The sequence below is a fragment of the Myotis nattereri genome, assembly GCF_964212035.1.
Source record: "Myotis nattereri genome assembly, chromosome: 15".
Taxonomy (NCBI): domain Eukaryota; kingdom Metazoa; phylum Chordata; class Mammalia; order Chiroptera; family Vespertilionidae; genus Myotis; species Myotis nattereri.
Window position 1 is genome coordinate 47,543,068 of NC_138090.1, and position 17,815 is coordinate 47,560,882.

Here is a 17,815-nt window from a genome sequence, read left to right on the forward strand (position 1 = left end):
TAAAGATACACTACAATCTGGGTAACTCCTAACAGTAATAACTACTGACAGGATCTTTGGAGACAGACCCTCCTGTGTTCGAATCCTAGCACTGTCGCTTACTAGTTGTGTCATTTAGGTATGTGACGTTTTTCCTTGGTAAAATGGAATATCATGAGGTTTAAAAGGAATAATATTTGGGACTTGCTTAGTACATAGTAAGCTCTCAAGTAGTTGCAGCTGCTACTCCTACTGTGTGAGGAAGGTGACTGCTGAGAAAGAAAAGAGAGTTATCTTTGATGAGTTAGGTTTGCCCTTTTCAAATGCAGAAGCCATTGATACCAGGTGATGTATCAAAGGGAATTCTCACTGGGGGCTTTCAGCCTTAGCAGAATACATGGTCTATCTCTGTTCTGGAAAGAGTAAGTTACTAGTTTTCAATTCCATCTTTTATCTTTTTAAGAGTTTAGTCATCGTTGAGTGTATAACATCTATTGCCATTCGGGATGTTTGGAAAACTTCCTGTTTATGCCAGTGCACCCTGATAAAGGCTGTGGATAGTCATTTCATTGTTATTAAATAAACATGGCCTGCTTCTTATAAACACCTTTGTTCTGGCACTGCAGTCTCTTGCTCAAGGTGTGATTATGAGGCAGCTTGCTGGCAGCTTGTGTGATACTTGGAGGCTAGAAAATGCCAACTTAGTGAGATGAACAAGTGGGTCTCTCTGTCCTGCTTGGAACCTTTCCAGCAGTTTCCACACCACTGTGAGTTCTCCCCGAGAAGCCTTCCTGATGTGTAGGTGCATGATGAGACTCACTTTATTTTTCTGCTTTCTTTTCTCTTTCTTGGACAGAAACCAAAGCCTAAACCCCGGCCATCCATCACAAAGGCAACCTGGGAGAGTAACTATTTTGGGGTCCCCTTAACCACCGTCGTGACTCCCGAGAAGCCAATTCCTGTTTTTATTGAGAGATGCATTGAGTACATTGAAGCCACAGGTAAGTGTGTTACCTCAGAGCCAATTACAGCTTTCACTGTCTACACAGCATGCTTTCCAGAGGCTAAGCCCTCTAGAGATTCCGGAATCAGCTCTCGCTTAGTGTGAGCTGCGTTCTGAGAAGGAGCTGAGCAGTCCGACAGCTGCCGGGTTCCTCCCTCCATCTCCGTAGCTGTGAGGCTGTGGCGCCAGGGCCAGCGGAGCTTTCAGAACACGGGAGCTGTCCTGTTCTCAAGGCTGCAGTTGTGGCCCATCTAGCTGTCTTCTCTGTGCCCCCAGCTCCCTGCCATAGCGTGCGGCCTGCCTGCCTGTCCGCTTCTAGAGGGCAGGGAAAGGGTCTTATTTCTCATTGTGTCCTCAGTACTAGACTAGACACAAATGGTAATACATTTTGGTTTAATAAAATGAATGACTAGTTGTAACTGTTATAGTGCCTGAGATTCATGTTTTGAGAGATTTAAAAAAAATTTTTTTTAATAGAGATAAGAAAAAAAACAGCTTGGGTATCTTCTATCAAGCAACTACATTTCAACTCCACTGACAACTTGGTGTTATGTGAAAGCCAACTGTCTTAAATTTTTTCTTCTTTGTATTGAAGTGACACAATTTTACCTGTGTTAAAACATACATTTCATGCACTTAGAATTCCTACAACATGTCTTCTGGCCTCTCTTTTGAAACCCCTGGAGCTTCTACTTTCATGCTGTTTCCCTTGTTCTTCTCCTGGATGCTTGCAAAGCTGATGAGCTTTGGGGAGAAGGAGGTACAGTGGGCACAGGATTACATGAATTCTTGAGCATTAGTAGTTGAGCTCAAGAATATAGGCTTAAACTGATTTGAAACCAAAGTGAGTATTATGGTCTCCCTCTGTGTTCTTCCTGATTCCGGTGTTATCTGTAGTGATAGGAAGTATTGTGTGGTGTGGACACCCTGCCAGGCTCTGCTGATAATTTAAGCAGCATCATGCTAAGTTGGGTGACTGGTTTTAATATTCCCTCAGGATGTGCAGAACCAGGGAATGTAGGTTTCAAATGGAAGCCCGTTAAAGACTTTGTCATTATTTCCAGGGTTTTCTCTGCAACACACCAGGCTTAGCGTTGAAACAGCAAGCACTTTGCATAATCACAGCAGACCTGCAGCTTTGTTTAGTCCATTCTGTAGCCAAGGCTTTTTCTGAATGTCCATGGTTTTGGTTTTGTTTTTTAATCCTCACCAGGGGATATGTTTATAGGTTTTAGAGAGAAGGAGGGAGAGAGAAACATCAATGTGATAAACATTGATCGGTTGCCTCCTGTACTGGCCCTGACTGGGGATCAAACCACAACCTAGGTATGTGCCATGGTGGGTAATCAGAGCCCCGACTTTCCAGTTCATGGAACAACGCTCCCACCAACTGAGCCACACTGGCCAGGGCTAGACACTGGTTTTGTATCTGTTTCTTCCTGGCACCTCTCCCTTGGGCCAGGAGGAAATCTCCACAAAGCAGTTGGGTGATTAAATTCTTTCTAGTTGCACCAATGTTTCAGAGAGATAGTTTGTGGCATTGGGAGGAGGGGGTGGGCTCTTTTTCCCTTTATTTTTTAACTTATTTCAGATTTATAGGAAAATCATAAGTTGTAACATTTGAAAGTAACAAAACATTCCATAAATGTTAACATTTTACCATATTCCCTGTATCATTCTTTCTCTACATATTTGTATCTTTTTTCCTGAAATATTTGTTACAGATATGATGCAGCTTTACTCCTAAATACTTCAGTGGATATTTCCTAAAAAACATTCTCTTACATCACCATGTAATTTTAAAAACTAGGACATTAACACTGATGCAGTACTAACCTATATAATCTATAGACATTTTCATTTCATTAGTTCCATTCAAATGTCCTGTGTAGTAAAAGATAATTTTTTTGTGAGAGATTACATACAGTTGTCAGGTCTCTTAAGTCTTCTTTAATCTAAAACCATTTAGTCTGTCTGTTTTTAATGGCCTTGATAGTTTTAAAGAGTACAGATCATTTATTTTGTAGGATGTTCCTCAACGTGGCTATTTTTTAGTTTAGTTTTGTTTTGTTTTTTTAAAAAAATATATTTTATTGATTTTTTACAGAGGAAGGGAGAGAGATAGAGAGTTAGAAACATCGATGAGAGAGAAACATCGATCAGCTGCCTCCTGCACATCTCCCACTGGGGATGTGCCTGCAACCCAGGTACATGCCCTTGACCGGAATCAAACCCGAGACCTTTCAGTCCTCAGGCCGACGCTCCATCCACTGAGCCAAACCGGTTTCGGCTTGTTTTGTTTTGTTGACGTTTCCTCATGATTAGATTCAGGGTTGTGCTTGTGGCAGAAATCGCAGGGAAGCAATGCTGTGTCCTCACTGCCTCACCCCAGGTGGCATGTGATGTCAGTTTGCCCCATCACTGGAGATGTCTTGATCCCTTGATTGAGGTGGTGGTGCCTGCCAGGCTTCTCCACTGTAAAGCTACTATTTGGCCCTTTGTAATGAGTAAGGATTTTGTAGGGAGGTGATTTGAGACTCTAATGTCTGGTTTCTCCTACACTTTCGCCCACTAGTTTTAGTATCCATTGATGGTTCTTGCCTGAGACCCTGCTCACCATAGTTCTAACTCTAATTCCTTCTGCACTTACTAGTGTGGATTTTCCTGTCTGGGAGAGCTTCCCCTTCTCAGGAGCCTTTTGTGAGTGGCCTCCTCCCGTGGCTCCCCTGTGGTGGTACCAGGTGCTTGAATGTTGTCCCCATGCCCTCTAGCTTTTCTTTACACCCAGAGACAAAATATACCTCTCCTTGCTCTTCTACTTGTGAAACCTTTCAGATATGAAGACCTCCTCCACCCGGCCCACAGTCTGCCACCAAGCTGCTGCTTCTCTGAAAGCTCTGTTAGACTGCACCACTGTCCCCTCTCACCAAAAAGCTCGGAGCTTCAGGGACTTCTCCGACTTAGCTAATCAATTCCCAAGTCCATCGCTTCTACTTGGTCCTCTCTTAGCTCTGTCCCCTCCACTTGAGTTCCGCTGCCCCACCATCGCACCCTTCTCAGTCCATCCTGAGCATGTGACAGTTCTACTGAAAACCTCCCCCTGGCTCCTCGTTGCCTGCCAGCTGCCGGCCACACTCCTGACTCCTCCCTCTCATACCCAGTGCTGTCATGCTGTCATTGTCTGCCTGCCTGCCTTCACGCCCTCTTCTCCTCTCCCCTCCCTTCATCCTTCCTTTTCTCTCTTCTGTTTTATACTACGGTGGGCATTGATTTTAGAATTGCTTTACATGAATACAAACAATATTTTAGAAGAACATGGACCAAGCAGACTTTCTTTGTATTACTCTGCTTTGCATATGCCCTTCGTATGTCTGAAATATCCCACATTTCTCCTGCCTCTGAAACTTGCCCTCACTCTTCCAGACTCCCCCACCCAGCAGCACTTTGATGGCATCTTCCTGGTAGTTCTCCTCAGGCACAGTTCCACTTCCTGAGAACAGGAGTCTCTGTTCTCCTGTCTCCCTAGAGCCTGGCACCCAGTATACACTCATTGTTGGTTGAGTGAGTGGGTTTTAATCTGGGATATCTGAATTCTGTTGTTTTCTTCTTTGTCTTTTTTCGTTTTGGTCATATAATTCCCTTCATTGGCATTAGTTTGTACTTTTGTAGAATTTTAAGGAGAAAATTCAACAGTATCTATGAGCTTAGTCTGCATGTTCAGGGGTGGACCTTGTGTACTCCATTTCCTAAAAGAACTTTTTCCTATTTATATCATTAAAATATGTTTATTTGTAGAAATTCAACAAAAGAATGTGAAAAAGAATTTAAAGATTAGTTGATCTTCACTTAGTGAAAACCTCTGTTAATGGTTTAATGTATTTCCTTATCATCTTATTTCTCTGCATATGTGTATGTATTACCTTTACATAATTCAAAATATGTCATGTGATAGTTCTCAAAATTTTTTAAGCATAACTTAGATGAAATAAAAGAGTCCTGAATTCACCCACCAGTTTACCTACTCCTGTTTTCTGCAGAAAAAGAATTTAGTAACCAAGAGTTGAGTTGGAGAACCATTTTTTGAACCACTTTTTATTATTATTACTTTTTCTGATTTTAGAGAGAGAAATGGGGGGAGAGACAGAGAGAGAGAGAGGGGTTGAGAGAGAAATATCAATTGACTGTCTCTTGCTCCTGCCCTGACCGGGGATCCAACCCACAACCTAGGTATGTGCCCTGACCAGGAGTCGAACTGGCCACCTCATGGTGTAATGGATGACACTCTAACCAACTGAACCACACCAGCCAGGGCAAGAACAACTGCTTTTTAAACCAGACAAAACATGACTTTTATTGTTGCAAATCCTTACCCAAGGGCATTTTTCCATTGATTTTTAGAGCGAGAGGAAGGGAAATAGAAATATTGATGTGAGGAAGACACGTTGATTGGTTACCTTCCTCATGTGCCCCTGGGACCAGGAATGAACCTGCAATCCTGCAAGGTTCGTGCCCTTGACCGGAAATTGAACCCATGACTCTTAGGTGTGTGGACTGACGCTCTACCACTGAGCAACACTGGCCAGGACTGCAAACGTGACTTTTAATTGCTGCATCTTGTTCCATTAAATGGCTTTATCACAGATTATTTAAACCATTCCCCCATTGTTGGGCCCATGTAGCATTTTTTCCTGGTATTCTTAAAATAAATAAACAGATTAGCTAGGGAGGCATTTTAGTGATACAGAGCTTCAAATCTAGGTAGACTGGGGTTAGAATCTTTGTTCTGCCATTTGCTCATCTGTAAACTGAAGGAGATGACAGACCTGCCTCCCAGGGCTGCTGTGAGGGTGCAGGAAGACTTGTCTGTGAGGCGCTGAGCAAGGTGCCTGGCACATAAGAGTGAGTGCTCAGTGTGTGCTAGTCGTTGCTCTAAGCTTCACCCTCCAGGCATTTGGTCTTCCTTCCTATTGCCGGTCAGACTTTACCGTTAAATGTAAATATCTGTGACTCTTTTTCTTTCCTCCTCAACTATTAAATTTGAAAATTGTAAAATCTATAGAAAAGTTGTAAGAGCCCTAGCTTGTTTGGTCCAGTGGATAGAGTGTTGGCCTGCGGACTGAAGGGTCCCAGGTTGGATTCTGGTCAAGGACACATGCCCAGGTTGCGGGCTTGATCCCCAATAGGGAGCGTGCAGGAGGAGGAGGCAGCCAATCAATGATTCTCTCTTATCCTTGATGTTTCTCTCTCTCTCTCTCTCTCTCTCTCTCTCTCTCTCTCTCTCTCCCTCTCCCTCTCCCTCTCCCTCTCCCTCTCCCTCTCCCTCTCTCTCTCCCTCTCTCTCCCGCTCCCTCTCCCTCTCCCTCTCCCTCTCCCTCTCCCTCTTCCTCTCTGAAATCAATAAAAATATTTATTTTTTAAAAAAAGTTGTAAGAGTCATACAACAATCACCCAGTAGTCACCAGTAGACATTTTGCACATTTCCCCTTACTTGCCTAATTTTTATAGTTGTTGAACCATTTGAAAGTAAGCTGCAGGCTCTATGTCACTTCACTCCTAAAAATCTCAGCATAGGTCCCTAAACTTAAGGACTTTCTCCTCCATAACTACAATATTATCACTTTCAAGAATATTAGTATTGCCCTGGCCAGTGTGGCATATTTGATTGGAACGTTGTCCCATGCACTGAAAGGTCAAGGGTTTGATTCCCAGTCAGGACACATAACTAGATTGCAGATTCTCAATCCCTGGTCAGGGTGCACACAGGCGGCAACAATTAATATTTTCCTCTCATATCAGTGTTTCTCTTTTTCTCCCTTCCTCTTTTTAAAATCAATAATATATCCTTGGATGAGGATATTTTAAAAAGAGAGAGAGATGTTTGTTGGCAATACAGATTATCTGTTTCATCTCTTTAAAAAAAAAGAATATTAGCATTAATTCACTATTATTTTTTTTAATATATTTTTTATTGATTTCAGAGAGGAAGGGACAGGGGAGAGAGAGAGAAACATCAATGATAAGAGAGAATCATTGATCAGCTGCTTTCTGCACACCACCTACTGGGGATCAAGCACACAACCCAGGCATGCTCCCTTGACTGGAATCGAACCCAGGACCCTTCAATCCGTAGGCCGATGCTCTATCCACTGAGCCAAACCAGCTAGGGCAATTCAATATTATCCTATCTAATAATAGGAAAACATGGTAATTGACCGTACCTTTGCTACACCTCCCATTGGCTAATCAGCACGATATGCAAATTAACTGCCAACAAAGATGGCTAATTTGCATACTGCAGGCAGATCCCACTGCACCACCCCGCTTGGGACTGGCGGCAGCCCGATACCCAGCCACTGGCCGCCTCAGCGCGAGATCCTGGCCTGCCATGGGCGGGGTGGGTGGCAGCGGGATCCTGAGCCGCTGCCTGCCCCAGCACGGGATCCAGGCCTGCCATGTGCAGGGCGGGGTGGGCGGGGCAGGCGGCAGCCCTATCTGAGCGGCCGCCCGAGCCTGCCATCTGCGACTGGGGTAGAAGGGGCAGACACTGCGGGATTGGGCGTGCCATCTGCCACCAGGGGGGCAGGCCTAAGCCAGTAGATGGTTATCTCCCGAGGGGTCCCAGACTGTGAGAGGGCACAGGTTGGGCTGAGGGACACCGCCTCCCACGCCAGTGTACAAATTTTTGTGCACCCAGCTTCTAGTCTATATAATAAAAGCCTAAAAGACTAGTTGCTATGGTGGTCAGTGCACTCCCACGGGGGTAGCACCACTCAGCCAGAAGCCGGGCTCAGGGCTGGCGAGTGCAGCAGAGGTGGCAGGAGCCTCTCCCATCTCTGTGGCAGTGCTAAGGAGCAGCAAGCCAAGCGGTAAAGAGCAGCGAGCAGGCAGGCGGTAAGGAGCGAGGGGTCCTGGATTGCGAGAGGATGTCCGACTGCCAGCTATGCCCCGAGGGGTCCCAGACTGTGAGAGGGCACAGGCCAGGCTGAGGGACCCACTCCCACTCCCCCCCCCCCCCCAGTGCACAGATTTTGTGTACCAGGCCTCTAGTTTTATATAAATAGTGTGTGTTTAAATTTACTCATTTGTCTTAAAACTGAATTTTTTGTTCTAGGAGCCAATCAATATTCACAGTGTGTTTGACTATTGCTTCCTCATCTCTTATAGTCCAGAGCAGTTCTGCCTGCCCTTTTTAAAATTTTTAAAAAAAATTATAAGAGTCTAGACCAGGGGTGGGCAAACTTTTTGACTCGAGGGCCACAATGGGTTCTTAAACTGGACCGGAGGGCCGGAACAAAAGCATGGATGGAGTGTTTGTGTGAACTAATATAAATTCAAAGTAAACATCATTACATAAAAGGGTACGGTCTTTTTATTTTTTTTAGTTTTATTCATTTCAAACGGGCCGGATCCAGCCCATGGGCCGTAGTTTGCCCACGGCTGGTCTAGACAGTTGTCTTATAAAATGTCCCTTTGTGTGGTGTGACTGTCTATGCCTCTCCATCAACCACAGCCCCTTCTGACACCACCCGTAGCCACTTCATCAGGTGGCTCCTGTCTGAGACGAGGGCTGGAACGAACGATACCGTGTCCCTCCCTAGACAGAGCACCCCTATGAGTTGGGCGTGGAGGCGCTATAGGATTTCACTGAGTGAGGGAGTAAACTATGGATTAGGTTTTTTCCCCAGCTCCCACTTACACTGAACTTGTACTTTTCTTAGGGAAAGTCTGTGCTGCCACCTGACCTCCCCATCCCATCTCTCCCTCTTATTCTTGGTAGAAATTGTCATTGATCCCATGGTTGTTCAGGCAGTCCCTTCTGGCCAATTGGAAATGATGCTCCAAATGAAGCTTGTTTGCCAGGCCCGCCCCAAGCAGTTCAAAGTCAAAAGTCCTGTGCCTGCCTCTTTTGTGTTTGTCTCATACAACTTGTCACTTGCTTGTCCTGGCAAATGACATACTGCATCATCACTTTCAAGAGCAGTGCTTGGGGGTTTACACTCCTGCAGGTGGTGGTGGGAAAGAAACCCACCCCTCTCCTTTTGTGCCTCAGGGCCTGTTGCTACCCACCTGCCTCTTCCTACCAGTGTCACAGCCAGCGAGCGCGCTGTAGAAAACAAAACAAACCAAAACTTGTGGAGAGGGAGTGGTACATGACCTTTATGATTTGAACAACTTGAACCATTCCATCACATTACGAATATTTTTTCTAATTACAAGAGCAGTAAACATGCTCACTATTAAAAATTGAATCATCATAAATATCCATAGATGTTTTATAGGTATATAACAGAAAATGCAAGTCCCTTATAATCCCAATCTCCAGAAGTAATCAGTAATAATTGTAATATTTTTTCTGCTAATACTGCCCACCCCCACAAAAAAAAAGTTTAAAAACATGAAATTGTGTACATACTATCCTGCAGCTTATTTTCTGCTTGACTTAACACTGTACCTTGGGCATCATTTTTTAAAAAAATACATTTTATTGATTTTTTACAGAGAGGAAGGGAGAGGGATAGAGAGTTAGAAACATCGATGAGAGAGAAACATCGATCAGTTGCCTCCTGCACATCTCTCACTGGGAATGTGCCTGCAACCCAGGTACATGCCCTTGACTGGAATCGAACCCGGGACCTTTCAGTCCGCAGGCTGGCGCTCTATTCACTGAGCCAAACCGGTTTTGGCCATTTTTTAATTTCATCTCTCAGTCAGCTGCATTTTAATCTTTGATCTGAGAAGAGGACAAAATTTGGTGTCAAGAGGGAGAGAAGCTTTGTTTTCAGGCTCCTAAGTCCAGGGCGGCCCAGGGCAGGGTTCGGGGACTGCCGTCTCCCCTGCCCATAGTTAGTGAGTCAGTTGCTAACTCCTCCTAAACAGGTGACAGGAAAAGGACCACTGCCTTGTTGTCTGAAAGTTCGCGCTCCTGTGCTCTCTTGCCAGGACTCTGCATCGGAGCGCTCCCCACATTCTGAGGTTAGCCCAGAGCCTGTGGGTGAAATTGGCTCTGGTTTGCACCTGTCTTTTCCCTGAGCTCTTGGACCCTTGTTTCGTATTTCCTAACGTTGGAATGTGTTCAACAAATGGCCAGTAGGTAGAGCAGCTTCCAGATTGATTTGCAGATGCTTTTAGCCCCAGCCCAGGTACGGCCTCAGTGCCTGCTGTGCTAATAAGGTATTCGATTTTATTCTCGCAGCTCTGGTGACATGGGAGGGCTGGGAGAGGGCATGTAGCTCTTGCAGCTGCTCTGAGGTCACCACGGGGAGGGGTTTGCTGGGGATCAGATAGACTGCATTTCTGGCTGGAATGCTTTTTCTTCCAGTTTTCACCCACATGGAAAAGTGGTCAGGGCCATGGAGTCACTGCGCCTTTCTATAGCAGTCTGAGTCCTGAGAGAGAATGTTGGCCCCGCTAATCTAAGCTCTCTGTGCGTGGCAGGAAGTAGGAATATTCAGTTCGGTCCAGAGTTTATCTCCCTGGAGTTGGGGTGAGTACTTACTTTTAGAGCCTGCTCACAGTCCTGAGAAGAATTTCTCAGGATAAATACACTGTCTTCCCATCTCACTGTGGTCACACAACTAAGGATTCAAATCCCGGATCTCTGGACCAATTTTGAGTCAAGGCTTTTTTCCCACAGTTGGGGAAAATATTCTTGTCCACCAGTGGAGAAACCCCCTGAGGCAGCTTCCCGTGTCACCCTCTCCATCCAGGAAGGCTAGTACCCTGCAGGCGGAGTGCCTAGTGCCTGCTCATCTGGGCTCTGCCGCATATATTCCCCAGGCCCAGGCCTCACTTGTCAGTTATTGAACTAAAAACCGCACTCCCTAGGAGCGATTCCTTTGAATAATGTGTGAGACCGAACCTCCTCTCCCTCTTTCTGTGATTTAAAAAAAAACACACCTTTCTCTGTTAGTAGTGGGAGGAGGCAGGGCGGGAGGGGCAGTCCTTTCCTTAACTGCTTCGCTTCCTGAGTAGTGACCAGTCCCCAGCACGCCTAGCAAGCACTGCCGAGGGCGGAGAAAGCAGCTGTTCCCAGGCAGAAGCAGTTTCATTTGGGCATAAGGCCCCTACTTTTCCATCTCAACTTATAATGTATTCAGGCCATATCATATAAATAGCTATAGACCACAGTTTTGTTAGTGCATCTTAATTTCAGTTAGTCCCTGTGGAATGGAAAATCCCCTGGAGTCAAGGAAGCCCAGCAGCTGATTAAAATAATAATGCCAAAGATGGCCTTCATCACGGGACGCTCCCATTTTCTGTTTCGGACACGTTAACTGTGTGCCTGCTATGGCCCAGGCACTTGACGTAAGTGCTCTCATTTCACAAGAGATTCTGTTGCTCTAAGATACCAGATGTGGTGGGAAGCTGGCCCTTGGGAAGGGATCGGGTACCTCGCTGTGGGGAGGATCTTGGCTGGAGAGAATGTGGCAGCACTTACATTCTCTTCCCCACTCTTAGGAGGAAACCTTCACAAAACCTGGTGACAGAACCAGGGCTCAGTCTTCGGGGCATCGCAGCACCTACATGGGCACAATATTACAATTGACATTTACTATTTTTAAAGCCCTTTGCTGGAGGGCATAAGATTGAGCCACACAACCCTGCCTTGGGGTTTTGGTGCCTGCACTTAGCGGCCTGTTTATATACTTGCCTCTCTTGAGGGGCAGCAGAATCAGGTCAAGTTTGAGTCTCATCTCTGGTTGAGTGGGAAAATGCAGGCTAATGCACAAAATGGTTGTACACAGAAACTTCCTGATAAGTCACTTATTAGCTTTAAAAATATTTAGCTTACCATCTTTTTATTGGAGGAGTAATAGATTTTATTCATTTTACAGATATTTATTGAATATGTATATTAAGCATCTACTATATGCTAGGCACTGTGTTGAAATAAAGTTCTCCCCCATAAGGTCCAGGGATGGTGGAAATAGACATAATCATACAAATGCATAACAAATTCAGGCAAAAAACATTACTGGATTTTAAAATCACTGGGGCCCGGCCAGTGTGGGTCAGTGGTTGAGCGTCAACCTATGAACCAGGAAGTCACGGTTCGATTCCAGGTCAGGGCACATGCCCTGGTTTCCAGCTTGATCCCTGATGGGGGTATGCAGGAGGGAGCCAATCAATGATTCTCATCATTAATGTTTCTCTCTCTCTCTCCCTATCCCTTCCTCTCTCTGAAATCAATAAAAACATTAAAGTCCTAGCTAGTTTGGCTCAGTGGACTGAAGGGTTCTGGGTTTGATTCCATTCAAGGGCACATGCCCAGGTTTTGGGCTCAATCCCCAGTAGGGAGCATGCAGGAGGCAGCTGATGAATGATTCTCTCTCATCATTGATATTTCTCTCTCTCTCCCCCTTTCCCTTCTTCTCTGAAACCAATAAAAATATGTTTTTAAAAAACATTAAAAATGAAATTAAAATCACTGGGAAATGAAATGACTGACAGAGAGGACCAAGTGACAATCTCGGGCAGTTAGAACCCTTACCGGCTGCTGCTGGGAATATAAAAGGTATATAAACTGACCTTGGAAATCTCTGGGATAGTTTATTAAAGTTTAAACATACACTTACTATTCCACTCATGGGTATTAGTCCAAAAGAAATGAAGACGTTTTCAGCAGCTTTGTTCATGAAATCCCAAACGAAACCACCCATCCACAGGTTAGTAAATGAGCTGGTCCATTCATCCACTGGAATACTACTCAGGGGCCAAAAGAAATAAATTCCTGCAACATGCAGCAACGTGTTTGAATCTCAAATCATTAAAAGCTGTGCGTGATAGAAGCCAGATACAAAAGACTACAAGTTATGATTCCAGTTATACCTAACTCTGGAAAATGCAAACTAATCTATAGTGACAGCAGGCAGATCAGCCTGGGAGTTAGCAGTGCAAGAATGGATTACAAAGGGACATGGAAAACCTTTTGGGGGTGATGGAAGCGTTTTGTATCTTGGTTGTGGTGATGATTTCACTCCTATATTCATATTTCAAAATTATTAAATTATGTACTTTTAAATAAGTTTATTGTATATAAATTATGCCTCAGTAGTTGATTTTTAAAAAGTAAAAAAAAAAAAAAAATCACTATGAAATGGCTTTCTGGGAACTTGATAGTTACATGGTTTCAGAATATCAACCAACACATTAATTACCAGTTATAAAAGGGAAATGGCCCTAGCTGGTTTGCCTCAGTGGGTAGAGTGTCGGCCCTCGGACTGAAAGGGTCCCAGTTTGATTCCGGTCAAGGGCACGTACCTCGGTTGCAGGCCCTTGGGGGAGCAACCAATCGATGTGTCTCTCTCACATCGATGTTTCTCTCTCTGTGTCTCTCCCCCTCTCTTCTACTCTCTCTAAAAATCAATGGAAAAATATCCTTGGGTAAGGATTAACAAAAAAAGGGGGGTGTACTTTTATAATGGAGAGATCTGGAGTTTACTGTCTTAAAATCATTAGCCCTGGCACCCCCACTAGCAGTTCAGGCTAACATTGTGTGCCTCCTTGACTAAAATACTTAATCTGAATCTTATAAGGAAACAATCAGAAAAATCTAGAATGTGATACACTTTACAAGACAGCTGGCCTAGACTCAATATAAAAGTCAGGGTCATGAAAAAGTTTGGGAGCCTAATGCAACTTCTGTGTTTATAGCATGAACCCATTTAGATACCCAGGTGTTACGTCCGTGAGCTTTGGGGTCACCCTGATATCTGACTTTCTCATATAGTAGCTGGCCTTAAACTGTCTAAGCTTCATGTTCCTGTTCCTTCAAATTGGGAACAAAAATAATAGCTCCTTCAAAAGAATTTTTTTTAGAATTAAATTAACTCCTGTTTGTAATGTTCTTAGCTTAATGTCTGGACCATAGTGATCACCCAGTCAGCGTTAGCCATCGTTTGGTGGCTCCTATCGCTGACTTGATAAGGCTGCGGAAATCCAAGCAGCGGTTCTCTACCTGTGGGACGCGACCATTGGAAAACACATATAGCATATCAGATATTTACATTACGATTCGTAACAGTAGCAAAATTAGAGTTATGAAGTAGCAACGAAAATAATTGTATGGTTGGGGGTCACCACAACATGAGGAACTGTATTAAAGGGTCGCAGCATTAGGAAGGTTGAGAACCGCTGTAATGGGGCATTTTCAGTAATGGACAATATCTGTAGGACAGTGTCTGTAGTTTTTAAAAACTTCTCGTTGAAGTTGTAGCATCATTAAGAAAGTACACTTAGCCCTGGCCAGTTGGCCCAGTTGGTTAAAAATGCCCTCCAGTGCACCAGGCAGGTTCATTTCCTGGTTAGGGTACAAACCTAGGTTTTGGGTTTGATCCCTTGTCAGAGCCTGTACAGGAGGCAACCAGTAGATGTGTCTCTCTCACGTAGATGTTTCTCTCTCCCTTCCTCTCTCTCTAAAAATTAATAAAAGCATATCCTCAGATGAGGATTTAAAAATAAAAAAGTAAAGTATAGTCATCATGAGTATAGCTCAATGAATAGCCACAGATGGAATACACTTGCATATCAGTACCCAGATCAAGAAACCGAAGATGACCAGCCCCACATATCCCCCCTCCCTGCCCTGGACTCCTCTTACCAGGCATAACCACTATCCTACTTTCTGAGAGTTACAGAATAGTTTGCCGCTTTTGTTTATTTAATTAATTAAAAAAAATTTTATCGCTTTTGTTCTTTTAAAATGGACTCAGACCAAATGCAGTTTTGGTCTGGCTTCCATTACTTAGCATTATGTCTGGGTTCATCTGTGGTTCATTCCATAAATTTTTAAAAAAATTTTTTTTATTGATTTCAGAGAGGAAGGGAGAGGGAGAGAGAGATAGAAACAAAAACAATGAGAGAGAATCATTGATCGGCTGCCTCCTGCATGCCCCACACTGGGGATCGAGCCTGCCACCCGGGCATGTGCCCTGACCGGGAATTGAACCGTGACCTCCTGGTTCATAGGTCGAAGCTCAACCACAGAGCATGCCGGCCGGGCTCATTCCATAAATTTATCCATGCTTGCGTATGGTTATAGATCATTCATTCTCATTGCTGTATACTATTCCATTGCGTGAATAACCCACAGTTTATTCATTCTAACTCTTCATGGAAATTTGGGCACTTTACATTTTGGCACTATTATGAATAGTGCTGCTATGAACATTCTTTTTTTTTTAATGTATTTTATTGATTTTTACAGAAAGGAAGGGAGAGGAATAGAGTTAGAAACATCAGTGAGAGAGAAACATTGATCAGCTGCCTCCTGCACACCCCCAACTGGTGATGTGCCCACAACCAAGGTACATGCCCTTGACCGGAATCAAACCTGGGACCCTTCAATCGCATTCAGTGCTCTATCCACTGAGCCAAACCGGATAGGGCTATGAACATTCTTTTTTCTTTTTTAATATATTTTATTGATTTTTTTTTACAGAGAGGAAGGGAGAGGGATAGAGAGTTAGAAACATCGATGAGAGAGAAACATCGATCAGCTGCCTCCTGCATACCCCCTACTGGGGATGTTCCCGCAACCAAGGTACATGCCCTTCACTGGAATCGAACCTGGGACCTTTCAGTCCGCAGGCCAACGCTCTATCCAGTGAGCCAAACCGGTTAGGGCGGGCTATGAACATTCTTATGCATGAATTTTGGTGCATTTGTGTGCACTCATATGCTTCAGATATATAACCAGGAGGAGACAGTTGTGTGGGTGTTGTTTTTTTCAATCCGCACCCTAGGATATGTTTTTATTGATTTTAAAGAGGGGGGAAGTAGGGGGAGGAACATCAGTGTGAGAGAAAAACATTGATCGGTTGCCTCTTGTATGTGCTCTGACCTTGAATCGAACCCGAAACATTCTGGTGCTCTGGACGACACTCCAACCAACTGAGCCACCCAGCCAGAGTGGAATGAGACATTTTTTAATAATTAATTTTTTAATATGTTTTTATTGATTTTAGAAAGAGAGAAACATCAATGAGAAAGAAACATCGATTGGCTGTCCCTGCATGTTCCCTACTGGGGATGGATTGAGCCTGCAACTCAGGCATGTGCCCTGCCCAGAAATGGAACCAGGGACCTCTTGGTTCATGGGTTCATGCTCAACCACCGAGCCACACAGGCCAGACTTAATAATTTTAGCATGTTGAACATGATCGTTTAAAAGATGTCTTCAAGCACATATCAGTCCCTGAGGCATAATAATCTACGAGGCTGAGAGCTAAACCAGTAAGGGGATCTCTGCTGGCTATTTGTGGCTTTGTATTTGCTGTCTTTAGATAAGGGGGCTCTTGGCAAGGGGGGGGGGGGCCCACAGAGCTGTCGCACCCATGTTTTGAGCAGCTGGGTTTTTCCGATTTGCAATGTGCCTGGCTGGAATCATCTGGAATCCTTCCGGGACCTTGTGGTGTAGCTCTTTTCTTCGCTGGGGCTCTCCCTGTTGTTTCAAGTTGAGGCTGTGGTTAGCACAGATCTTGATAACTCCATGGTTTTCACTTGCCCAGCCATCAAAGGGCATTGCTCTCTGATTAACTTTTGACCATTGGTAGCACAGATAAGTTGGTGGTGTTATTGACACCTACCAGTGCGACTCCAAAATGAAAGGTTAAGCCCTGCGGGCATTTGGAGGGGAGGAAAAATGAGGCAGAGTCCAGAAGCAGGCTCTTACTCCTGTATCTCTGAGGGTGATCTCGAAGCCCTGCAGCCATGACTTAAGGCTGTGGCTGTAGATCAGCTTGTCTGCCTTGTTTGCAGGTCAGAGGTGGCCCTCGGCTCCTCTGCAAATGGAAGCCCTCTATAAAAATGGCCTTTGACAGGATACTTAGAGCTGTGACCTTCCTTCTGGTTTAGCTCATTTGCCTGGGTAAGTGAGCAGAGTGCTTTCTGCGTGGCAGATTTAAATTTCACCACTAATTGAGGGTAACATCTTTAGGGGAAAATCTCACCATTAGATCAGAGGCCTTTGGGAGACAGCCAGGCAACAAACACATCAGGGCAGATGAAAGCAGGAGGTGGGGATGGGGAGAGGACAGAGTGCAAGTGTTATTGGTAACGTGGGGTGGGACGGGCCTCGGAGAAGCCAGGTGAGGACTTTTGCCCCGTGCCTGTGGGGACCGTGCGCCTGTGCACGTACCACTGCATATTATATGTGTTTTGGTGGCCTGCCACCCTTATTTTCTTGCCACTGAATAATCTATTCAGGATGAACCTGGAGCCAAACTGCCTGGGTTCAGATCTTTGCTCTGCTGCTTCTGAACAAATGTTTAACCTCTCTGTGACTCAGTTTCCTTGACTGTCAAATGAAAATAAAGATAGTGCTTTGAGCCATTGAGATGACTCAGCATGTTAAAGACCTTATAATAGTACTTAGCAGGTTATAAGTGGTCAGTTAGCATTTGCTGCTATTACCGTTCTTGGCACTGGCTCAGATGCATCTTCCACTGGAGTTGGGCCTCTCAACTTGCTGGGGCCCCCCATCTGCCAAGCCCTCCTGGCCGCTGGGCTCTGTCCTCCTCCCCTGTACGGAGGCCTGAGCTCTCCTTCAGGGTCCAGCCCAGGCTTCTCCCTTCGGGAGAGTGACTCCACTCCCCTTCCTGAGTTCCTTCGGGGCCTAGAGCAGGGTGGGTCAAGCATGGACTCTGGAACCGGTGACCTTCCATTTAAAATCCCAGCCCTGCTGCTTCTCTCAGCTAAACTGCTTTCCTCTGTAGGACACAGCTACTGGGGACAGCCACCTTATTAGCACGATGAGATTGAATGAGATCGTGTGCCTGATTATGCCGGGCACAGAGTACACACTCAGAAAAGGGGAGGGAGCTTATTATTTCA

General features: G+C 44.9%; 1 protein-coding gene across 1 annotated transcript in view; it reads left to right on the top strand.

Annotated features, from left to right (window-relative positions):
* The window catches only part of ARHGAP35 (Rho GTPase activating protein 35), a 140,193-nt gene that overhangs the window by 67,388 nt on the left and 54,990 nt on the right, over nt 1–17,815 (top strand). Inside the window, exon 3 of the mRNA XM_081108191.1 lies at nt 836–980. Coding sequence (XP_080964317.1) covers nt 836–980 — 145 coding nt within the window. The remainder of the gene's footprint in view (nt 1–835; nt 981–17,815) is intronic.